The sequence below is a fragment of the Sceloporus undulatus genome, chromosome 2 (genome assembly GCF_019175285.1).
Source record: "Sceloporus undulatus isolate JIND9_A2432 ecotype Alabama chromosome 2, SceUnd_v1.1, whole genome shotgun sequence".
Lineage (NCBI taxonomy): Eukaryota > Metazoa > Chordata > Lepidosauria > Squamata > Phrynosomatidae > Sceloporus > Sceloporus undulatus.
The window spans coordinates 269,089,326-269,114,078 of NC_056523.1; the positions used below are offsets into that span (position 1 = coordinate 269,089,326).

At 37.3% G+C, this 24,753-nt stretch overlaps 1 protein-coding gene across 8 annotated transcripts in view; it reads left to right on the forward strand.

The window, feature by feature from the left end:
• The window catches only part of EPB41L4A (erythrocyte membrane protein band 4.1 like 4A), a 125,256-nt gene that overhangs the window by 97,191 nt on the left and 3,312 nt on the right, over positions 1–24,753 (forward strand). For 5 of the 8 annotated variants that reach the window (XM_042448165.1, XM_042448168.1, XM_042448166.1 and 2 more), the window contains 10 exons: positions 302–423; positions 5,404–5,494; positions 10,482–10,565; positions 11,829–11,942; positions 12,449–12,526; positions 14,914–15,033; positions 21,357–21,404; positions 21,799–21,867; positions 23,510–23,620; positions 24,519–24,615. In XM_042448165.1, coding sequence (XP_042304099.1) covers positions 302–423; positions 5,404–5,494; positions 10,482–10,565; positions 11,829–11,942; positions 12,449–12,526; positions 14,914–15,033; positions 21,357–21,404; positions 21,799–21,867; positions 23,510–23,620; positions 24,519–24,615 — 934 coding nt within the window. Of the gene's footprint in view, positions 1–301; positions 424–5,403; positions 5,495–10,481; positions 10,566–11,828; positions 11,943–12,448; positions 12,527–14,913; positions 15,034–21,356; positions 21,405–21,798; positions 21,868–22,970; positions 23,621–24,518; positions 24,616–24,753 lie in introns of those variants that run through there. The other 3 variants (XR_006101788.1, XR_006101787.1, XM_042448167.1) reach the window with 3 other exon arrangements.

Sequence of the window (24,753 nt, forward strand, 5' to 3'; positions counted from 1 at the left end):
TGCAGCATTTACTGTACTTGATAAGAGAATAAGGACACTAAAATAAGTGAAAAATGAAGTATTTTTTACACAATGCTAACACGAGAATATAATCTGTGTTTTTCTTTTTGTTGTTTAATTATATAAAATTTTATTGACTTATTATGAAAATGTGGAATAGTATGAGCTTTACATTGAAATGAAGTAAATGATTCACCTCCTCCCAGATATGTATAGGTGAATCATTTACTTCTCTAGGTGTTGAATATTATAATGCCTTTTTCTTTTTTTCTGATTAAATATATTTTGTTGCATTTCCTAGTGGGAGAACAGCTTTACAAATGAACAGGGATCTTTCCATCCAGCTTCCTCGACCTAACCAAACTGTTGAAAGAAGTCGTAGTAAGACTTATCCCAAAAGAACATCAAAACCACAACCAGTTGGTAAGCCATTTTAAAATCGAACAGTAACTGTTTATACGTTAATATAAGAAAAATAAAATTTGACAATAATGCCTTCAGGGGTAAATAGCAGCCATGTTTGTGGCTCTTCTCAGTGAAAAGCTGGTGTAAATTCCTGCTCTGGATTGAAGTCCCTGGGGCTGTTTTTTCTCCAGAATCAAAGCAACTGCTTTAGGTATGTTTATTTAAACACCCAACCTATGTCATTTAGCCCTAACTAAGTTAACTGAAGCAAAGCCTTCTCTTTTGCAATTGATAAGGTGAGAATTAAGCTGATGTTGGGTGCTTTTGAAAAGCTCTTTTTAAAAATTAAGTGTCTAATTTAAATGCTAATAATTTCCATACATATTTATTTGAACAGCCATGTAGATAGTAGAGGAATACCCCTGTGAATTTTAAAAATATTGGGAGGGGAAATTTGGACAGGAAATCTTGACATGTTCTCCTCCTGGGATTTCTCAAAAACCTCCTGCTGCAAATGCTAACAGAACTGAAGAGCTGGGTATTTGTATGGCCTGAGAATATTTTATGCTTTGTTAACTTTCTTTGATGTTTAACAGAAGTTAGTGTTTCCAAAAGTATCATTACGTCACCAAGTAGGTTTGGAAGTAGCCTAGGGAGAGATTGTTCTTCTCTTTCTCAGAAAATGTAAGCAATTCACATTGTGTAACTGTGTCAGGAAGACACACCTTTCCTTACAGATTGTTACACATTTACTAGTTTAAACAAGACAGCAGTTTCCTCTGGAAACACCTTGTTTTGTCATATGGCAATGTAACAATGTAACATTGTCATGCTCTGTGACTGTGTGTGTTCATTTAATTTTTACTATTGCTTTGCCTCTGTTCTCTTCCACTTTCTGTCTTTTCTGTTGAAACATTTGAAAGTGCCGCTAAGAACAGCACTTTTAGTCTGTTCTTATTTATTTATTTTTATGTTGCATATAAAATGGAAGGGAGGTGGTTTAAAACTAGATAATTGGTGCAACTCATTAATTTCCAGCCCGCAATGTTGGTGCCTCACATACAGCGGACACTGATACCCTGAGGCACTTCTGTATTGGATTGGATTGAGGATTGTGGACCTGACAATGGCAGTAGCATTGTGAGGGCTACAACTTGCCTTTGTCCCTGGTGTTGAGCTGTTGATTTATTTCTCATTCAAAAGACAAGAGTAGATTGGCACAATCTATGACCTACCAAGGCAAATGAAGCCTATTGGCCATGCATTATGTCCCGATACATATTTGGCACAAGACCCAGGCGTACCATTAGGGAGAGTGAGGTACATACTTCCAGCAGTGGATGCTGAGAGGCAGGAATGTTAGCTATACACCATCCCTTCTGAGTGCTCATGCCATTCCCCTTTGCTGAAGAACATAGCCACGCGTGTTACAAGCCTGCTGTATTCAGAGCTACAATGTTCCATTGCTTGTGCTGAATTAAGAGTCAACTGCCAGGACAGTTTGCCTCTGTATGTGTAATGAAAAGCAGCAGTTTGTCTTTGCCCTCAGGCAGCAAAATACTTTAGGCCAGCCTTGCGCCCTGATGACAGTGAAAACAAAATGATCAAGACTATGGTGGAGCTTGACTGATTCAAAGGCCCACTCATGCCCTATAGAATTGTGCATGTGCACATTAGACTAGGTTGTCTTGTGTCTGCGACTTGACTCAAAGTTAGATCACCATTGATGTAGTTTTTCCTATTGGCATAAAGTTGTGAAATGTAAAAGATTTTAATGTGTCAGCAATGGAATAAATCTAGGTCAGTTCCCTAAGAATGGACAACAGCGCTGGCCCTGTTGTGTGTAGTTGTCAGTAACAGCACAGTTTTCTATTGAGGTAAACATCCTGCAGTTTTGTCAGATTTTAAACCAAAGATATACAATAATTCTGAAATAGTCAGAAGCACAAGTCCTAATCATTTCAGCTTTGTACTCCTCAGATGAATAAGTGGTTTCTGTACTATATATTACTATTGCTATAAAGACACTTTCTTTATGATACAATGTGTAATGAAGTACTAAAAGATAAATATAGCAAATTCATTGATAAAGCTAATTTAAAGTTCTCAGTATTGCAAATGTTACATGTAAAGATTATATGCTTAATACAGTGCGTCCTTTCCTTACGCAGGGCTTTTCTACTAATTGTTGTTTAGTTTCATTGGATGTCTTTCTGGTACCATGATGACTTCTGCAATCAGCATTCATATATAGTTACTTGTGTGTATTTTTTTAAAAAAAATCATGCATAGATTTTGTAAGAAACACTGAGTTGTAGACAAGTTCCTAACAACTTTAGAAACAAAACCAGAACCATTAATGCAACGATACAAAGACTGGTATGCAAGGTTAAAAAGAACTATTATAATAATTAGTGCAAAGAAATAGAAGACAATGACAAACAAATGAAGAATACAGACCTCTTTCACAAAATCTGGGAAGTTAAAGGGAAGTCAAACCAAGGGTTGGGATGCTCTACAACAAGAAAAAGAACATGTTACAAGACCATGAAGAAATAAAAACATGTTGGACACAATACACAGAAGATTTATATAAAAGAGATGAAAAAATGACATATGGAACGAAGAACCATATGAATATCAACCCCAAGTTCTAAAAATCAAGGTTGAAGCTACAATAAGAGAAATATGGAAAAATAAACCTCAGGAAAAGTTCAAAGATATAGCCATGTTAGTCTGTAGAAACAGTATGTAGAGAGATCTTGTAGCACCATTGAGACTAACTGAAATAAAGAGGTTGGCAGCATGAGCTTTTATTAGACTTCAGTCTACTTCCTCAGATGCATCTGCGGAAGTAAACTGAAGTCTACAAAAGGTCATGCTGCCAATTTCTTTATTTCAGTTAGTCTCAAAAGTGCTAAAAGACCGCAGGAAAAGGTGATATTCTGGTTGAATTGCTACAATCTATACAAACTGAATTAACTCTAGTGCTAATTAATATATGTAAACAAATATGGAAAACAAAAGGATGGCCAGCTGACTGTAAACTATCAATATGCATCCCAGTCCCCGCAAAAATAGAGACACAAAAGACTGCAGCAACTATGGGACCATAGCATTAATCCTCCACACAAGCAAAATTATGATCAAAATTCTCCAAAAACGACTCCACATACAAGGAGAGAGAAATCACAAAGGTGCAAGAGGGAAAAGAAGAGGCAGTAGGGATTGCATTGGAAATACACTTGTCTCTCCCGATTCACAGGGGATCCATTCCAGACCCCCATGCAAATTGGAAATATTGCAGATATTCAAGCCCCATAGGTTATAATGGGGGTGCGCCTCTGCACATGCATCCCAGGTGCACACCCCATTTTGTCCGTCCCCACTTGTCATCTGTGAAGGACCCATGGCTCTCTGAATCAGGGATACTTAGCTTTTCCAGAATCATGGGCCACTTGGAGAATCTGATGAAAACTAAGGGGCTCCTCCATTGACAAATGCACTTAAAAACAAAAAATTGAAATAACTTCAATTTTCAAGAACAAATGTCTTGTAGAAAAAATGAAAAGCACAAAACTTGATGAAACCTCTACATTTATTTTAAATTGCAATAATAAGTACAGTGCAACAATCTTTGATGATCTTTCTCAAGAACAAAATAAAATATTTCAGCTCACAAATCATTTTAAATAATGACAGCTTCCATTTAGGAAGTATTCCCAGATAAACCTTTTAGACTGTGTCATCAAAATATCTATTAATGTCTCATACTGTAAAAAACACATGCTGTTAGCTGAGAAAAATAATAGATTTTTGCTTAGTCAGAAATATCACTAAGTTTCAAAAATGAAGATACATGTAAAAAGGATAGGTTAAAAAAATGGAATGTAGAAATTTTTCAGGTTTATAATTAATTATATTCCATAGCACTATCTTGGCATTTTTCTTAAAATCAAAAATATAAATTGTCATTTGCATTTTTGTAATGGTTAAAAAACTTTAATCTGTATAAAACTGTGTCTCCCAAAGATTGGTACTGCACCCCTCTGAGCCATGTGCCCGAGGTGACTGCTTAGTTGGTCTAATAATAGCATTGGCTCTGCAAGTATGCTACCACATGACACAAAATTTGACTACGTGTGGAGGGACTTTTTTAAAGTTTTGCTGAAGAAATCCCAAATCTTAATGACTCAGAGTGATGCTTTACAATGACAAGCTCTTAGGAGATTCTCCCTTTTCACAGAATGTACGCTTATAATAGCAGCTCTGCTAATGTAGATTCCACTGTCTCATATTATGGTGGCATCAACTATTTCATGCAGCATCCCACAGTGCAGTAACTGCCTCCAAAATATAACCACATGCTGTTTTAAGGAGTAGTTGACAGGATTATGCACATATCTTTATTCTGCATAGTGCCTACAATGAGATCTTCAAAGCCTTTTTATGTCTACTTCAAAATCTTTTTCCTATTCAGTGATCACTATGCTGACTCAGATTACTAAACAGGTTGTTGTGTTCCTTCTCCACAATTTTTCTCTTTAGTCACTCCTCTACAGCGACAGTAGATGACTTTTCTTAGCTTCTTATGTAGTTTAATAAATTATTTTGCATAGAGTCAAAATAAGATTTTGATTTATTGATATTGCTTCCTACTTAAAGAAGGTCGACTCTTGTCCTTTATTTGAGTATTGTGTCTATGAGAATTGTACCAGTGGAAAAGTTTATGATACATAAGAAAATTACATATTCCTACTTTGTACTGAAGCATTAGTGAATGAGACTTGTGAAAAACCACTGAGATATGCTCTCATTTTTGTTTTTGAAAATTAGAATGTTAACTGGTTTAGATCAATGCATAACAAAATTGCAGTACATCCATTTTCACAGACTGAAAGATGTGCTAAAATAAATGTCCACAAACATGATGTGCCCCAAAGTGGAAGAGAACTAACTACTGAAATGTACTAAAAATAACATTGTTTTTTCTGTTAGGATCACATTGTGCAAACCAGGTTGTTACACGCAGAGAAACTGGGGAAAATGAAGGAACTACCAAAATTATTGCTCCCTCGCCAATAAAAAGGTAATGATAGAAGAGCTGGTAAAAAATTACTTTTAACAACACTAGTAAGTCTAAAGGAGGAGTTTAGAATTACTGATAGATTTAAAGCTGGAAGGAACCAGAAATTTACTCTTGGCTGGTAGACTTCAGGGACTTAGAAGAATCTGTGTTTATCTATGGACTTACTGCCTGACCAAACAATTAGTTTCAGTCCGACTTCTACAAAATAGAAATTAGAGCAGTCTTCACAGCAGTCATGGAAAGAAGTATGGGAGAAAAATTGTAGAACAGTTTACATTTTTGTGGGTTTTTTGGGCTGTGTTCTGGAAGCGTTTATTCGTGACGTTTTGCTAGTATCTGTGGCTGGCATCTGATGCTGATGAAACGTCAGGAATAAACTCTTCCAGGACATGGCCACATAACCCAAAAATCTCACAAATAACTATGGATTCTGGCTGTGAAAGCCTTTGACTTCACAGTTTACATTTTAATGGTACAATTATACATAGTAATCAATTAGCTGTAACTCACTTTTATGAATATGGCGGCTTCATAATTTCACATAGAAATAATTCTTGGGACAATGTGCACTGAGGAAAGCCATTTGTGGTTTTCAGTGTGATATATATTATACAGTATAACTTTATATTATGAATAATAGAAGAGTGTATGTGTCTTTTGCATCTTGGTAGGATTCTGCCTGTTTCCTCAGAGAATGTCTGTTCTTGAAGGAGATGGAAAGAAGACTTTGTATCACTCTGTGCTATATGTGTGTGCTCTTGGGGCTGTATAACAGTTGCTGCTCCCTAAATACTTTCTTTATTCCTGCTGCTGCTCAGCACAGGAAAAAAGGTCATTGCCCAGATGTCATTGCTCAGAAGTAACTTTGACATCTGTATAATAAAAGATGATCCTCAAAAGAAAAAGAATTAAAAGACAAAACATATCCTTATTTTTGTACTGTCATGCCAGATCTTTGTCTGGCATGTTTGATCTACACTATACCGTATCTGTCAAATAATCTCCCAAAGGGGATATTTAAATTAGCTAAATGGATGGAAGGAAAACAGATCCAAATGCAAGTCCACTGAAAAAAGAAGATAACTGAAGTGGAAATGGAGGAGAGAATGTATGTGTTTGTTTTAAAATGTTCTTGGAAACATTTTAAAGTGAATGGGAGAATTTGCTGACCATTACAATTTTTTTTTGCCCATTTGCTTTGTAATATCTCATATAAAGAACACAAAGTTACTGAATTGTGGATCTAGAACAGGATTGTGATATAAGGCTGGTTCTGAGACCTGGTTCTTTTCTGTGTTCCCCATTATACAATATCTCTTTCACAAATGGATTCTTGCAAGTGTTTTCATGGGGAAGGAAGGGGAATTTAATTACTAGTCATACCAGGATGCGGTTCCTAAGGCAAGAGGATCAAGTCATCACAGAGAAAAGTAATATGTTTTGAGACAGTGAGCTTTGCAGCATGATAGCATATACACAGAGAAGAGCAAAGTGGCATATATCAGCCAGACAAACATGTAAGGTTCAAAAGCAAGAGCTATCTATCCAGAGAATGAAGAGAGTCAGAGGTCACTCTGCCAGGGCTTTCTTATGCTGCAATAGATGTTCAGATGAAAAAGCAAGCTTTACAGAAGGAGTGGGTAGCTGCAAAGAGGCAGGTTTCAGTTTCCCTCCAGACCTCCCCTCACAGACCACATCCCTCCAGCAAGACTGAATTTTCCTCTGTAATCCCTTTCAAAATGGCTACTGCAATTGACATTGCATCACTTCCTGTTACTTTTTTGGAAGGTATTACAAAGGAAAATAGCGTTAGTTATTTGTGAGTTTTTTGGGCTATGGAGGCATGTTCTAGAAGAGTTTATTCCTGATTTTTCGCCAGCAGCTGTGGTTGGCATTAGGAATAAACTCTTCTAGAACATGGCCTCATAGCCCCAAAAAACCACAAAAAGTATGGATGCTGGCCATGAAAGCCTTCAACTTCACATTGAAAATAATGTTATTTGAGGGCATAGGTGGTTTCAGGACGTTGTGTGGATGGGGTAGGGGTGTTTTTGCATGCTTTCATGTATTTGGGGAATTTTCTGTGGGGTTGTCAGCAAAAAATAATTTGAAAATTGTGCTTAAAATATTTTTTAAAAACAAATTGAAGGGCTGAGGGGCTCAAAATTGGGGTCCAGGACCACATGCCCATAGGTCACACTCTGCCCACCCCTGCTTTATAGAGCCTGATACAGCCCCATAGGGTTCAGTTCAAGACAGATTGAGATTTTTTGCCTGAGATGGAGCAGTCTATCCCACACTGTGATGCATACAACCCAAGGCCAGTCAAGCTGTTTTGGCACCTCAGGCAGGAAATCTTCAAAATTCCTCCCTCTCTGCCCCCCTCCCCAGGCAAAAAAAAGGAGAGAACATCATAATATTTTTTTAAATGATGTTTAAACTCATCTGCCTCAGGCATGCACTTTGCTCTACCTAATAGGAAAGCTGGCTTTACTAACAGGTACTGAAACAGTTTATGGGCTTGTAGTACTGCTTAAGTGGTGTCTTTGTGTAACTGCAGTTCATTCAATAGACATTTTCTGGAGCTTTCGCTGCAAATAATGTTTGTTGAAGCCACCTAGATCCTTTGGCCGAGAAGCTCTATCTGTTCCTTTCAGTTCTGGAAACACTTTTACATGATACTGCATGGCCTATCAGCCCTCACCAGCTATTACCATTATGAGGAATGATGGGACAGGTTGTGTAACAACATCTGAAAGTGCCACAGTTGGCTCATTCCTGCTTTGAACATTGATTTCCAGCTAACATTTCTGACCCTGATCATCAAAGGTTATTAATTTCTACAAAGATAACAAGTCATCTATCAATATGCAGTAAAATTAAAGAAATGAAGCTGCCTGTGAAATTCATATCCCACTCCTCCTTCAGATAAGCTGAAGCATTTTATCCCCCTTTTTGAGCATTCTGGAGATAATCCAAGTATTTGGAAAGCTGCTCTGACAGTGCGCTAGCACTGTGCAATGTATATCAGGCTGTCAGCCACAAAAGGCAAGCAGCTTAGGATTCTAATGCATACAAATCACCATCCTGGCTTAGTTCACTCTCTGTTTTAAAGCCAGATTGGATATGGACATGCAGAAGCATGCATACACATGGGCACAAGAGAATTTCCTTTAATGTTAATGGCATACCCATGTGCGAAAATGAGTCCATGGACAGACTTATTGCCAAAATCAGTTTAGCATTAAGATGACATAATCACTCTGTACTGCAACTCAAAAAGTAGATTTATATCCACAAAAGCCCATGCTAAAATAAAAACCAGTTAGTCTTAAAGGTGTCACATTCCTTCCCTCCTTCCCCTTTTTTCCTCCTTTTTATACTGCAAGAGACTAACACAGCTATTTCTTTGAAAACTGCTATGATAGGAATTGTAATTCATCTTCTGTTCCTGAAGTGTTTTTACACATTTATGCCATTTTACACATTTATGTGAACTTTCTATTAAGTATGAATGATTAAGACATTACTAGTATAGGTTTGAGATTTAAAAGTAGTTTAGAAGTCAGGCAAGCACATTGCCTGCCCCAGGTGGGATTTGTAACAAATAGCTTCATTCTGTATGTCCATTCCTTCTTAAGTTATTTATACTTGCGCAACCACTATAGTGGTGTTACCCAACCTAATGCTTTTGAGATGTGTTAGATTGTGAGTGTGTTCCTGCAAGTCACCTGTTGACCTGTGGCAGATTGTAAGCCTGAGGGCAGGGAACAGTCTAATTAAAATAATAATTGTAAACCACTCTGATAGCCTTTAGGGCTGAAGGGTGGGGTATAAACACCATAAATAAATAAATATAAATAGTCTCATGAATACCATATGGTTTTCTTAGGCAAAGAATACTCAGAGGTTGTTTTGCCCATTCCTTCTTCTGAAATATAGCCTAATGCACCTGGTATTCATTGGTACCCTCTCATCCAAGTACTAACCACAGCTGATGCATCTTAGCTTGCAAGATGAGACAGAATCTGGTGTTTTTAAGGTGGCACTCCCATAATTCCCAACCACAGCATGGGCTATGCCGTCTGCAAACAATGAGAAGTGAAATCCAGTACATATGAAGGGCATGTTAGGGGATGCTTGACTACCCTTTCAGGGTTGAATATTAATATTCAGGTTTGTAATATTAACCTTTGCTCTATCATCTCCTTTCCACTGAGTCATTTATTATTGGTGACTCCTGTTATAGACGCAGTGGAATAAGTAAGCATGTAGGAGTCCCTGGACAGACACAAAAACAAAACGATCCCAATGAAGTCTAATTGCTCTCCTGATGAGGAAAGTTTAACAACCAGGCCTGATAAGGAGGAACTAAAGGGTTGTCTGAATGGCTGGAGAATATTGCCAGTACTTCTGAGGATAAGGCAGCTGTATCAGCTTTCTCTTTGCTGTTCACTGCCAGAGACAATGGAAATATATCAGGAGGCTGAGTTTTTAGGTTTGGCTGCTCCTGGTAGTGGGCCAAATCAAATGATATCTATACAGCCCATTACATGGAGGCACCATTTTCAGATATCTGTATGGGGACAAAATAATACCATAAAAAGCTAGACCAAAACCACATGATGTTTCCCTGGAGGAAGAAATCTGATAATCAGTAACATAACTGTGAACATGTCTTGATGTGTATGTGTATGTTATGTCACCATGTGGATGTATGAAAATATTGGAATGGATCATGAACACTGTCTCATGAACAGGGGGTCCAGAGGGAGGCACACTTTTGTTTCTGTATATAAGATGGACAAGATAGGTTGTAGAGGGTAGATACTGATGATTTCTTTCCCAGTTTTGAAAGTAATTGCAAAGAACATATACCCTAAGCAAATTGTATAGAAAGAATGTGTAGAGAGCAGGGTGTAAAAACATCTTGATGTTTAATTGCCTTTAAAAAAAAACTGTCTTTTTATTTTTCCATGTTTATCAGTTTTAAAAAGTCAAGAAATGAAAGTAGTCCAGAAACCCAAAGAAGCAAAAACAGTGCACCATGGGAAGAAAACTGCCCACAGAGGTATTCAGCAATGTGTTGCTTTGAAAACATGATACGGTGCAATAAGCAAGTGATCTGTCTCTTCCCTCCCCATGAATTTTCTTGTGTTTCCAAATATGGAGAGTGTGTGTGTGTGTGTGTGTGTGTAGGGCAAAGTGTGCCTCTTCCTCTATCCCCTTCACCAACTTTGTGTGCAACAATATGGAGTGCATCATAAATAATGGGATTTATTTCCAAGAAAACCAACAGATCTCCCAATTTTGTCCTGAAGGATGCAGTTAATATCACTGAAGATATTACGTCATTAACAGCTCTCTCTCTGCCCTCCTCTCTCTATATATTTTGTTTATATAGGAGAAAGAGCACAAATGTCAACATACACACACACGTTTGGTGTTTTCTGTGGGTGATGGGGACAGTTCAGATCTACTCCTCTGCTTTCCCCTCACAACTGGTAGTTCTTTATTTTAATGAATGCTTCAAATGAACTCTTAATATACTGATATGCATATTATATATTGGTGTAGAACAAACCTTTTTGTTTATTAAAATTCAATTTATAAACTATTATACAGTTTTAATTTTTTTAATAGTTAGTGATTATATATTTTTAAAATAAAACGACAAACTAGAGCACATGTATTAAATACATATAACTTGAGCCTAGAAAATGACTCCTTTCAAAATATTAGTTCATGTTCTCACTTGTTTTTCCCCGTATTGAATTGTGAATGGTTGCTAGCATTAATGCTGAAATGAAAAATATGTGCATGAGCAAAGGATGTGTACAAATTAATGACTTTAATCCTATGCGTAACTAAAATTCTAATATCCTAAGATGCTGCATTTTCTACTTTGGTGTAGCGTGCAGGAGCTTGTTTTCACTAATGATGTGAGGAAAACATATATTTGAAAACAACAGCACAGGGATTCTTGATGACATAAGTCTCCTGGTCAAGGGCTATTGATTTTATATTCTGCTCTGTGAATTCTTATAGCACTTGTATCAATGGAAATATTTTTAATGCCATATAATTATTCTTTCTGAAGATTTGTGTGTGATTGCTCTTTGCCTAAAAAAGTTTTAGTATCCCAAAAGCAATTGTGTTTTCAGTCTCAGATAGACCATATTTTATCACCTTATAAATTATATACCTCTCCACATAAAAAAATTCAGTTTTACTTTTAACTAAATAACAGAGTTGTTTTTATTTTAAATGACTTACCAACATGAGATGTGAAATTATGTTTCACTAGTTTACTCTTACTTTTATTTGACCCTAGTGGACTATATAATTCTCCTAGTGATCGCAACAGATCACCCAAATTTCCTTATTCACGACGAAGACATCCTTCAGGTGGAAGTGAAAATGAACCTGGGCAGCCACTTAGAAGAAGGTAAGAAATTGGATGCGCATAATAATAGAACAGCAACAATATGTTTCAGTGTTGTCTCCTTGCTTTCCAGTTCAGGGTTCTTGCCAGCCAGCTGATCATTTACTCTTTCTTACGTTTTTGAGTTTTTTCCCAACTGATGCTCAACATTTCGTGGCTACACAAGGGTCATTGGACTATCTTTGGTTTTCTTTTTTCCTCCTGCAAGATGTTTTGTCCTTCTGCAGACCCCAGTGTTTTCTTAAGCATGTTAATACTTCCTTCTTGTGGCTTCATTGGTTGTGGCACTTAACAACTTGTATTCATTATTAGAGGGAGCCATAAAGAAAAGGGTGTTTAAAGTGCTTGCATATCTGTAAAAGGATATTAGGCTCAGGATAACATAAGAGTAGGACTGAAATTGATTGATCTACTGTATACTAAAACTTTACCATTGTTTTCTGATTTGTCTGTATTGATTACATATGTTCAGCTTTTTGCCAAAATTATTTTGGCCTTTTCTTTTTTAGATCACGATCCCGTTGTAATACCAGCAGTGGTAGTGAATCGGAAAACTCTAACAGAGAACATCGGAAGAAAAGACACAGGTGATTAAAAAAATCCTGCAAGTACTAAAAAGAGAGTGCCTAGCTTAATTTACAGCCTACAATATTTAAGCAGAAATATGTTCATGTAGCTTATACCTGAATTATTATTTGGATTATAATAGTTAACAGGTTTTTTCCTTTATAATGTTTGTAAACATTTGATTTCTCTTTCCTGCCTTGCACAATATTTTTTTCTTATTTTTGCTGCTACACTTGTTATGTGCCTTTGAGTCAGATTCAGACTATCTTAGGTTTTCTTGGCAAAATTCAGTCAGAGGTTGCTTGTCATTGCTTTCCTCTGAGGCTGAGAAAATATGATCACCCAGTAGGTTTCCATGTCCAAGTGGGGATTCAAACCCTGGTCTCCTGGAGTCTTAGTCCACCATTCAAATCACTGTGTCATGTTGGTTCCTTATGCTAAAGACAAATATTTCATAATCAAGCATTTAACAATAGGGAAGAAAAACTTAAGCTTTTGTGTCTTGGCTTTCATTTTACAAAAATCCATTGCGAAAGACTTGAATCTGTTGGACATAAAACTGCAACATGCTCCAGCTCCAGTGATAAGTTGAATAGTTTGAATGGGATCATGTGTGGTCATGCATGCTTGCCTGAGTGCATGCTGGAATGTCTAACAGGTAATTCAGATCAATTTAGTATTTGACTGTTACTTTATTTCCAATTGCTCCCATTTGCCCTGGATTATTAGGAAGACTGCCAATGATGGCAGATAATGCATCTGATAAACTGTTCCTAATACTACTTAGGAAATTTATTCTACTAAAGCTGTGACTGATGGATGTATGGGTTGGAAAAGTAATTTTACCCCAGATCAAACTGGTTAGAGACCTTGGAGAACTTTTATGTTAGTCCTCAGTGCTGCTTCTTTGAGTAATGTCTCTGTTTGCTCTGTAAATACCATTCCACTTATTTCACACTGTGGTCTGGATTGTGTAGGGTGATTTGTGGCAAACCTTTGGGTATGCAGATGGTGCTATTTGGCTGGTAGAAAATAGATTATTTTATCATATCCTTCAAACAATATGAATCAATTATCCTGTTAATCTGTTATCACAGGAAAGAGTGTTTGGCATTTCAAAACATCATAATAGAAATGAGCTGGTCCTGAAGCTGGTTAATAACAAACTAGTATTAAGAGCATGCAATTTCTCTGCAATGTATCAAATAGATATATGGAATTATGGAATAAAACTCTTGTATCCAATGTTAGAAATCCTATTCCTATAATAAATTTATAGGCATTTGGGATTTTTTTTTTAAAAAAATTACTTACTAAGATTGATAAGGCAGTATGCTATATCTAGAACTATATCTAGAGCTATAAATAGTTTTACAGGTTTGTTAACCAGTGATTTAAATCCAGCCTCATTCATGATGGTCTTCCCTTATTTACACATTGAATCTAACTGTTCATGCAGTATATGTTTGAACCCTCAGTACTTGCTTTTTCAGACTTCTTAAAAGAGACAAATGGTCCTGTATTGCTGTTACTTCATTAAGGCTTTGACTTATTAATATGGGATGGTTCTATATTATCTTTCACTATAACAAAATTTTCTCTGAAAACACTTTGCCCTTGTACTGCAGTGAAATTAATAAGTTGTTAAATGTGAGACCTTGGATGTCAGTGCTGGATAGCATGGTGGCCAACATTTAGTCTGACAGACCTTTTTTGTTGTTGTTCCCATCTAACCTCCCCAAAATCTGCACCAAAGCCTAGTCTGCAGAAACAGGTTTGGAGGGTGTACAGAAGACTGTGGAGAGAAGGAGGAACCATCACATGCTTGGACACAAGCAGTTTCTTTCATTAGCAGACTCACACAGTTGGATGCTGATGAATATTAGGCTAGGTGTCACAATAATCTCATGTTATATATACAGTGGACCCTTGTTATACACTGGGGTTTGGTTCCAAGATCCCCCGCGGATAACAAAATCCGTGGATACTCGAGTCCCATTAAATTTAATGACATAGCAAAATGGTGTTCCTCATAAAAATGGAAAAGCAAGGTTTGATATTTGAAATTTATATTTTTTTTTGAACATTTTCAAAATGTGGATGCTTGAATCCGTGTATAAAAAATCTGTGTATAAGAAGGGCTGACTGTACTAACTTTAAAAAAAAATCTGTGCTTAAATATCTTCTACTGAAATCAGTGGGATGTAGGTACATAAACTCAAATGAATTATTCTTCCAAATGCTTTTATCTCTATCTTCTAGCTTTTATTAGCATGTGGGAAAAGCGAGTAATATTTTAGAAGTGTTACACGGAAGTGAAATGTAATGTGCTTTCTTACAATGATGTCAATTTGTTAAAAATGTGATCCTTCAGGTGTTCACTCTTATCATGTTAATCTTTCCACAGATTACGGCAGGAGAATGACATGGTTGATTCAGGTCCTCAGTGGGAAGCAGTTTTGAGAAGGCAAAAGGAGAAAAATCAATCAGATCCCAATCACCGGCGATCAAAACATAGATCTAGATCGTATGTTAATTCTGCTATTTTTTTAAAAAAAATCTATAATTATGACTTCTAAAAATGATACTCTGACAATTCTTAGTTTAAGCAGAAAACTTAAACTTATACAGGTTGAGTCTCCCTTATTTAGTATTCAGAAATCTGAATATTTAGAATCGTCTACATGGATGTCTGACATCGTGACACCCTTGCTTTCTGATGGTTCAGTGTACACAAAATTTGTTTCACGCACAAAATTATTCAAAAAATCTTGTGTATAAAACTACAGTGGGCCCTTGTTATCTTCTGGGTTTGGTTCCAGGACTCCCCATGGTTACCAAAATCTGTGGATGCTCAAGTACTGCTAAATACAGTGGCATAGGAAAATAGTGTTCCTTATTTGAAATGGCGAAATCTATTTGGAATTTATACTTTTAAAAAATATTTTCAAGCCATGAATGCTTGAATCTTCCAATAAATAATCTATGGATACAGAGGGCTGACTTCAGGCTTTGTTTATAAGGCATATACAAAATATTAATTATTTTCATGTTTAGAGTTGGGTCCCATCTCCAAGATATCTCATTTTGTATAAGCCAATATCCAAAATCCGTAAAACGCCCAAATCCAACAGTGTTAAAACATTGTCAGATGCATAAGTCCAATGCAGATTTGAGCAGAATGCATGCAGTCCTTTCATGCGATCTGTTGCAGATCACATGAAAGATACCTAGACCTTCCTGCTTTCTCACCTCCCTGCCAGCCTTGTGCTCCCCTGCTTGCTACTAGTGCAATTTTTCTGAGGAACAAAACATAGGTCTTTTTTCCTAGCATTCCCATAAGCCTGTCTATGGTGGGCTGGCAGGAGTGCAGTTTTGAAGCTGAAGATGGTGTGCAAGAAGTCTTATCTCTGCATATTATTTTCTGGAAAAGACTTGGAAAAGTTTTTTTTAAACTATAGTTACCAGTATCCTTCAGGCAGCATGCTGGCTGGAGATTTTGGGAGTTATAGTAAAAATACATTAATTTTTCAAAGCTCTGTTTTTTATCAGTGCAATCACATTCTTCCAAATCCATCAAACAGCTGTCTCCCACAAGCAGTTGGAACTTAATATATTGAGCTTCCTGCCACCTACTGAAGAAAATATACCTGCCTAAATAAACTGCAAAGTCCACACTTGCTGTTTTCTAAAAGAATGAGCTGGTATTATTTTCCAGGGAATCTACTCTTTCCTTCCATTTTCAAGCTTCCGTTATTCAATGAAATAAAAAAGGCAATGAATTTTTAAAACTGACTTATGTTCAATCTGGAGACAGATCTAGTGTATTTTCCCTGATGTTCATGTTTGCCTTATGTAATCTAAATACAGTATATTAAAATTGTTTCATCTTTTGAGAATTTTAGATACTTGTTGGTTGGAACAAAGCTAATAGGAAAGCAGCATGAGGAAAAATATGATGAATGGTTCCAAAGTTACAGATGGAAGGACAGAACTGAGGGCTTGTTGACATCTAGTTCAGCAAGACCTCAGAGTGCCACTTCCTAAGCCTAGACATATCTTTAAATACTTCATTCCCTAACTGCTATCTTATGCTCAGGATTTAAACCAAAAATGGCTTTATGTAAATTGGCCTTTTCTACGATGAAGTAATTGCAGGAGGAAATGTGAAAAGCAATTGCATAATCTAGAACTAATTTTGTAGACCCGTTAAATCAAAGGAGTGATATAAGTGTTGATTTATTCTCTAGTTAGGATTATAGTTTAGTGAGAAGGCTGTATTTGAATTTTGAAATTAATACATGTCCCGCTACATTCTTAGCCTCGATACCCATGTTCCAATGCATACTTATCTTTTGAGAATTTTAATATGCATACCATAGAATTTCCAGCTGTCATCTTATTTGAAGTTCTGAATACAAAGAATGAGCATAAGCTAGAGAGTGTCATAGGCTGCATCCACACTGCAGAAATAGTACAGTTTGTCACCATTTTAACTATTGTGACTCAATGCTGTGGAATTCTGGGAACCGTAGTTTGCTGTGACATCAGAGCTCTATGACAGAGAAGGCAAAATGTCTCACAAAACTACAGTTCCCAGAATTCTATAGCATTGAGCCATGGCAGTTAAAGTGGTGTCAAATTGCATTACTTTTGCAGTGTGGATGCAGCCATACATTTGTATTTGAGGACTACAGTGCTTTTAGATAATCAAAAGCAAATGCAATTTAGCCATTCTGATAAGTGTAGAGTAAAACTGCTCTTCCTCTGAGGAAATTGAAGCAAAGCATAATGCCAACTTAAAATAATTCTGTTTAGTAAATGTGCAATCTAAATGAGGCTCCCCCTTGTGGACAATCTGAATATTATAAATTAGGTTTGGACAGACAGATAATTGGCTTTCCCATCAAATCACCCTTCCGCCTATTCCTTATTTTCCTCATTTTCCTCTGCCTAGACGTCTTTTCATCACAACTTGCCTGACGATCTGGAGAATGCTATCTTCCTGACTTTTCTTTTTCTTAGAAATTAATATAAGTAGAAAGAGTGTCTCCAGTTGATTTATTGATGGAAAAGACCACAGTCCATTTCAGGGGTTCTAGATATGGTTAATATAAACATAACAAGAAGGGGTGCATGGTAGCCTCCCCCCCCTTTCCCTCTCCTCATTTGGAGAGCAGCAATGTGAAGAAGGAGCCTCTGCTACATTTAGAGGGACCCCACAGAATCTGGAAGCTTTATTTACAATGGTTCTTGAGTGTATGGAATGTCTCCACTCATTGCTATGTATTTTAATCTATGTTTTACACTTTCTCAAGCTTTAGGGAGAGGTGGGTAAGATGATGATGGTGATGATAATAACAATAGGCTCTCCTCTTCAAATGATTGCTCTCTGCACATCATGATGAAGGTGGTACACCTCTTGTGTTCAATCTAACTATATAATGAAGCTCTGAATAGGGCTTATATATGAAAGAATGTAAAAAAAAAAATGTTATAGCAATTCCCAGGTAGAGAGAGGTCCTTCCTGTCCCTTGCTTTTTTTTAAAAAAAAACCAAACATGACATGAGACCTTCTGCATGTAAAACTGTTTCACCAGTACATGTGTAGACAATCATACAGCCAGTTTTAAAATTTTAAAACTTTAAATAGAATCTGTTGATGTTGGGGGCATCCATACATAGGAAAATAATTGTGGAGCAATGGCTTTAACCAGAGTAGCATATGTTGGCTTTAGTCCAGAGAACAACATGTTGTGTACAGAATTGCACAAATTATTCAGAGCAGTAGAACTACATCCTTCTTGAGAGTTTTGCTGGGTATACAGCTTGGGTGGTTTGCTACATCAGATCTATATATGGAAACCTTTACTATGTGTTGGTAGAGTGACTAAACTAAATATAACGGCTGGCATCCTGTTCGAGAGTTATGAGATCGTAAACTGGACTTACAATTTTGTGACTACTGCGGACTCACATTTGTGATTGTTAATGACTGAATGTAACCCTCAGAACTTACCATCTCAGCCTGAGAGTGCCCCCAGTGAAGGGCTTCCAAGGTACTGTGGTTTGGGTGCAGGAAAATGATACCTGGGCTTCAGGACCCCAAGGGTTATCACCAGCTTCCTGTTTTCAGTGGTTCCTGTGACTGGAAGAGCACTTCCAACATCATTTCCCAGCATCTTGAACTGCACTCCCTTGGAAACCCTTTGATTAGGACATGGCTAGGCTGAAAAGGTAGGTTTGGGGAGATGATGACATTGTGAGATTTAACTACAGTAGAGTTCTCATTTTATGATGCAGAATTGTATTTGTAATTAACATGCTCAATATATACTATCCTCTTGAGAAACTGTGGCCAGTTACACACTGGCAAAATAAAGCTGCTTCGGGTCTCTTGGGAAGTATGCTGTTTAAATGATGCATGCATCCTAAGAATTGGAAAGCTGCACCAAAGCTGCACTCCAGTGCTTAGGAATGGAGTGTGGCTTTGGCGTGACCTCTAGACTCTTAGGACCCATGCATCATTTAAACAGCATACCTCCAAAGAGACCCGAAGCAGCTTTATTTTGGCAGTCTGTAACAGGCCTGTATTTCTCAAACAATGACAGATACTTTTAGATTGATTTTTAAAACAAACAAATTATCTTTGCTAGTGCTTGAATTCAACTGCCAGTTTAATAAAAAGTGTAAAACTGTAGCGAGGCCATCAAGTCTTAAAAGCGCCATATTTATTCTGAGGGTTTTGTGACAGTTCAAGTAATCTTGTGTTGCTGTGGTAGGTTTAAGCACAAGGGTCTGGGAATGCCCCACTGCTCCTTTGTCAGTTTTTGTGCAGCTGATCTGGTCTGTACAGAATGAAGGGGTAAAGCGGTGATACAAGAATGCTGATGGATGCTTTTAAGACCAGGAGGGTGGACTGGGATTACATCCTAATGCAAAGCAGAAACTATTGCTCAAACTCCTGTCACTCACACCTTTTGATAGAATGGCTCATGCTATTAGTAACTGTACAGTAGCTACAGTCTATTTTTCAGTGCACTTTTAAGAACAGGCAAAATTTAATGTTAGGCAGAACAAAACCTTCTCTCTAAACCTTAAAGGATGGATTTCTTTGCTCTTATCCTTGCTGTCAAATATCGGTTTGTGCCTCTTCATAAAGTAGGTGGGACTCATAGCACATATCACGGTGTATAAATCATCTCTCCTTGCCCCCCCCCCCCCACACATAGACATTTAGGTTTTTACTATACCTCTATCAGTGAATCCAAGCACAATTTTTTGCAATGTGTTTTAGTATTAGAAATGCCAAACAGCATACTTTTGCCTGCCTATCTATCTATCTATCCATCCATCCATCCATCCATCCATCCATCCATCTCCATGTCCACAGATAGATAGTTGAGTTACATAGAATCAATGTAGTGTAGTGTTGTGTTGTTGACTAGAACTTAGAAGACTTTGGTTCTGTTTCCCACTGAGATATAAAACCTCTCATGGGCTGGTCACACTCATTCTCTGCTTGACAAACCTTATAGAATTGTTACATCAATGTCTTTTTGAGTGTCATCTCTTCTCATGATGTGGCCAAAACATGACAGCCTCAGTTTCATCGTTTGGCTTCCAGGGTGATTTCTGGTTTGATCTGTTCTAGAACCCATTTGTTTGTCTTTTTGGCTGTCTATGGTATCTTTAGCACTCTTCTCCAGCACCACAACTTTTTTTTCACTGTCCAACTCTCACATCCATAACCTTTAGAACCAAACATAGCTTTTTGTGATCTATACAGTCAAATACACTATGAATCTTAGTTTGGTTTTTCAAAAAGGACTAGTCTGTCCTCATTTAGCATATAGCACAGATATGTGAGGATACGAAAGCTAGCTAAGCACTGACCTCAGGGTTTGCCTTGCTATGGTAGATGGGACATCAGCATTATCAAAGCCATTCATGCAGGTCTTACTTGAAAAGCATGAATTGCTTTCATGTCCCCCTGGTGCCTGGTTATTATAGATTCAGAAAGGGATGCCAGTCCCTTGGGGTAAGAGCAGAGTTCTCAGCTGCTGTTTTGAGTGAATGGGGCTTAATGAAAGAAGAAAACAGCTCAGCATTAAGGGCTGAAAGATACTATTAAATCTCCCCCCTCCCTCCACTGTTAACTAATGCATGAGCTTTCTGCCTTAGGGCAGCAAAGGCACTCAGGAGGAAAAAGGAACAAGCAAAGAGAAAGAGGTGAGGAGCAAGAGAGAAAAAAGTGAAAGACACAATAACACAAACCAACATAAATCAATGGCCTTGACAGGTTTGGGATGAAATATGAATCATGAGTCTTGCATGTCATGTAATCTTTCTGTGATTTTAGTGTCAATAATGTCTATGGAGAGGGGTGTGTGGCATTCTTTTTTTAAAAGTTCGCTTTATTGGTGACTAAATATGAACTATAGTTGCACGTCAAATCCCCTTTCCCTTAGAACTAACGAACACACAAAGCAATATTCATTTTCCAGTGACCAGCAGTAGGAAGAGAATAGTTGAATTGGTATGTTTTCATCAAAAGCTTAAAACAGATTTGTTTTGTATTTTCTATGTGTACTTTTGCAGAAGACTGTTGGAAAACAAATTGTGATTCCACTCAGAACTTAGTCCAAAATGACATTTACATGTCATGAAAATTGGAAACTGTACTTTTGTGCAAATGTCAACCAGTTAAATCATTATTTGTGGTTGACAGAATTACAGTATACAGTGTTTACCTGGGATATTCACATGACAAGGATATCCATTTTTGTTTGCATTTTGTAATTGACAAAAGTGGAATAGAAATGAAAATTTTATTTTATTTTTTAATAGGAGAAGTCCAGATGTGCAAGCAAAGGAAGAATTATGGAGACACATCCAGTAAGTATTTCTATGGAGAGGAGCAGTTACTTTTGAATAAATAATATAGCAGTGTTTTTAATGCATATAGTTATGCAGGGAGATAAGAACGGCTCCCTCCTTGATGGCTTTCCGACGGCAGGTGAAGACCTATCTGTTCAAACAGGCATTTAAGTAATCACTATAAGAACAGACAGGAATGTTGGACTAGTTTAATCATTCTGTTTAATGCATGTCATTTATCTATTTATTTTTAAAATGTTTTAATTGTACTTTCTGTTTGTTTGTTTTTTAATTGCTGTAAAGCCGCTCTGAGTCCCAGTCCCGGGAAAAGAGCGGGAAATAAATAAATAAATAAATAAATAAATAAATAAATATGGTTGTGTAACATCTTTTATCTCTAATCTTTCTCCAGAAAAGAACTTGTGGATCCATCTGGCCTATCTGAGGAACAATTAAGAGAGATTCCATATACCAAAGTAGAGTAAGGGTTTTTTCCCATTTTGATATTTCTGTTCCTAGAAAGTTAAATCTGTAAGGAGTTGTGCATTGGATACAGAACTTTTAAAATCTCTGCTATGCGCCTTATCCAGACATTTGCTATGCTGTTCGCATCAAATCTCACTCCCTTCTACTGTGATTTCTGTCAGTTCTGTATTTAAACATGTAGTTGAAGAGTGGACAACTGCTGGAGTTTAGCAGGCCGAATTGTCCCCCCAGAGACTTTGGAGGGCTGCATCCCCATTCATATACTCCTTGCCCCCTGCCCAAATTGCCCCCAAGCTCTCTCAGGGTGTCTCTGTGAGGGCATTTTTGCTCCTTCTGGGCTGTTCTAGGCTCAGGAGAGGATTTTTGTTTCTATAACAGGAAAAGACCAAGGATTTTTTTTTTCCAAACTTCTGGAGGGCTGTACATGGTCTATGGGCCATATTTTACCCACTCCTCATCCTATTATCTTCCTTCTGGGTGGCCAAAACTATATTATTCATTGTGGTCTTTTGGCTTTAATATTGTCCTTATTAAATAATGTATTTCAGAGAGAGATATCAATGAATATTTTTACTAACATCTCCTTTGGCTCAGTGGCATTAATGTCAGTTTTCTCAACATCATGTTGAATGATGCTGAAAACCTAGAGATTTGGAGGAAACACAGTGAAGCCACATTTTCTCACAAACACTTTAAAATCCTCTCTTACTCTGATTGTTTAAAGTGACTGGTTGACACACACTTGACCCTGCTTCCTCAGCACATTTCCAGCTGTTGCCAAAGCACACAGTTGATGCTCCTCTCAGAACAAGCTTCCGTTTCGTTCCAATAATTGGCCACTTGGGAATTCCATGTAGTGATATGAGCAAGTGCTTCTGACAGGAGTGAAATCACATGGTGCATCACAATGTGATTCTGCCACATCACTGAGTAGGGAGAAACAAAGAATTGTAACACTGGATTTAAAACACAAACGTTGATAATCTTTTCTTGGAATTCACACACCCCTATTTGTGTTAGTCAGGTCAAGAAATTAATTTTGTTACAAGATTCACCATCTTGTCTCTTCCCTGCCTCCAAATGTTTTGAAACACTCAGGAACAAATGCTAGATGGAAGCAAAGGCAATGGAATGATCGTATCCTAAGCCCTACCACACTTCCAGCTGCAGGGTGGATGAAAGTAACAATTCTCTCCCATATTCTCTTTCTATCTCTTCGGGTTATTTTGTTTTTCCCTTTGCTTGTAATGGGGCAAAACCTATGTCTGCTCCATGGCTGGCTACCCTTTCCTCAATTCTGGGGGCAAATTTGGGAAAGGGAGAGATTTTGAAGGCAAATTGGATTATGTTGTTGGTAATTTTGCCTACCCATTTTCTTTACTATTTTTAAATGCTTAATCAACTTTTGTATTACTACAAAGCTAGAAATTTGGTGATTGAAATATATTTTTATTGAAGGTGGCAGAATTCCTGCTGGTGGAACAATGGCCTGTTTGCCCCCCCTTTCCATCACACCACTCATTAAAGTGTGGATGTTACCCTAAAAATGAGATTGCTGGCTTTTGGCTTTTTTATCTTTTTGGATAAGCAATCCCAGAGAAAGTAATCTGTGCCTGGAAATTTTCTTTCCCCTTTAGGACTCAAGGTGACCCTGTTCGCATTAGACACTCTCATTCCCCTCGAAGCTATCGCCAGTATCGCCGGTCCCAGTGTTCTGATGGAGAAAGATCTGTTCTGTCAGAAGTGAAGTATGTTCAATATTTAAGTGATGGCTGATCTCTTGGCAAAGAGTTCTATCCTCCTAGCAGGTTATATACAACCGATGTTTAACAAGATGCTTACACAGATGTTGTTAGACACCTCACACCCATTATGTTTGAATATGGCTATGGTGGCTGGCTTTGGTGGGAGCTGGAATCCATCAATATCTGAAGGGTCACAGGTTCTCTAGCCTGTCTTAAGATATTTGGTGCACTCTGAATCCTAGGGAAAATCTGAGGAAAGAGAGCCATGATTTGCACTTTAGCTTATTACTAAACTTTTCAATTTACTCAGCAATGACTGGAGAGACTTTACACCATTACTGACAGGATCCATGACCTCCTTGTATTTTCAGAAGCAGAAATCTGCAATAGTCATGCTATTCTATTAAAGCAAAGGCCAGTACTGTATATGAAAACAGTTGCCCTCTGCCTCTTCATTAAAAATTTGTGAAATTCCTTGGAGAAAAAGAGGTCATTGCCTCACTTAAATCATTATGGGAAGCAATGTGGATTTAGAACTTACAACATTAAGTCTTGCAGAGGTGCCAAGCAGCTCTTAGGTACATTTCAAAGTTATGAGTTATGTTATTCACATTATTCAGTTAATGGTTGAGATTCAATCATTAGATTCTATCTAGGCTATCTATCCACTGGTGAATGGACATTTCTATAAAAATAGATTCCATCTTCCCTATGGAGCCAATTGGTGAGGGAGGTGGGGAGAGATTCAGAAGATTATGCATACATTAGATGTTGCCTTTTCTAACAAAAAGTCATCTTTGTATTTCAGTTGTGATGTATTGGCACTTCTCAGTTTAAAAGCCTATGACTAGTGAGTCTTATCTTAGATAAAAGCTTCAATACTTCAAACCTGTATATTCAGCATTTTGTTTTTCAGCTCAAAAACAGACCTCGTACCTCCGCTACCTGTAACCCGTTCCTCAGATGCTCAGTGCCCCATGACCACAGTCGTTCAGCAGGTTGGTAGTTGTTTTGCTTCTATAGTTGCTATCCACAACAGATGTTTTAAAAAGAAATTTCAAAATAAATTCATTTTGAGTATTGTTTATTGGTTTCCATCATATTTTGCAACACTTGAGCTTTTTCTCATCATAGTT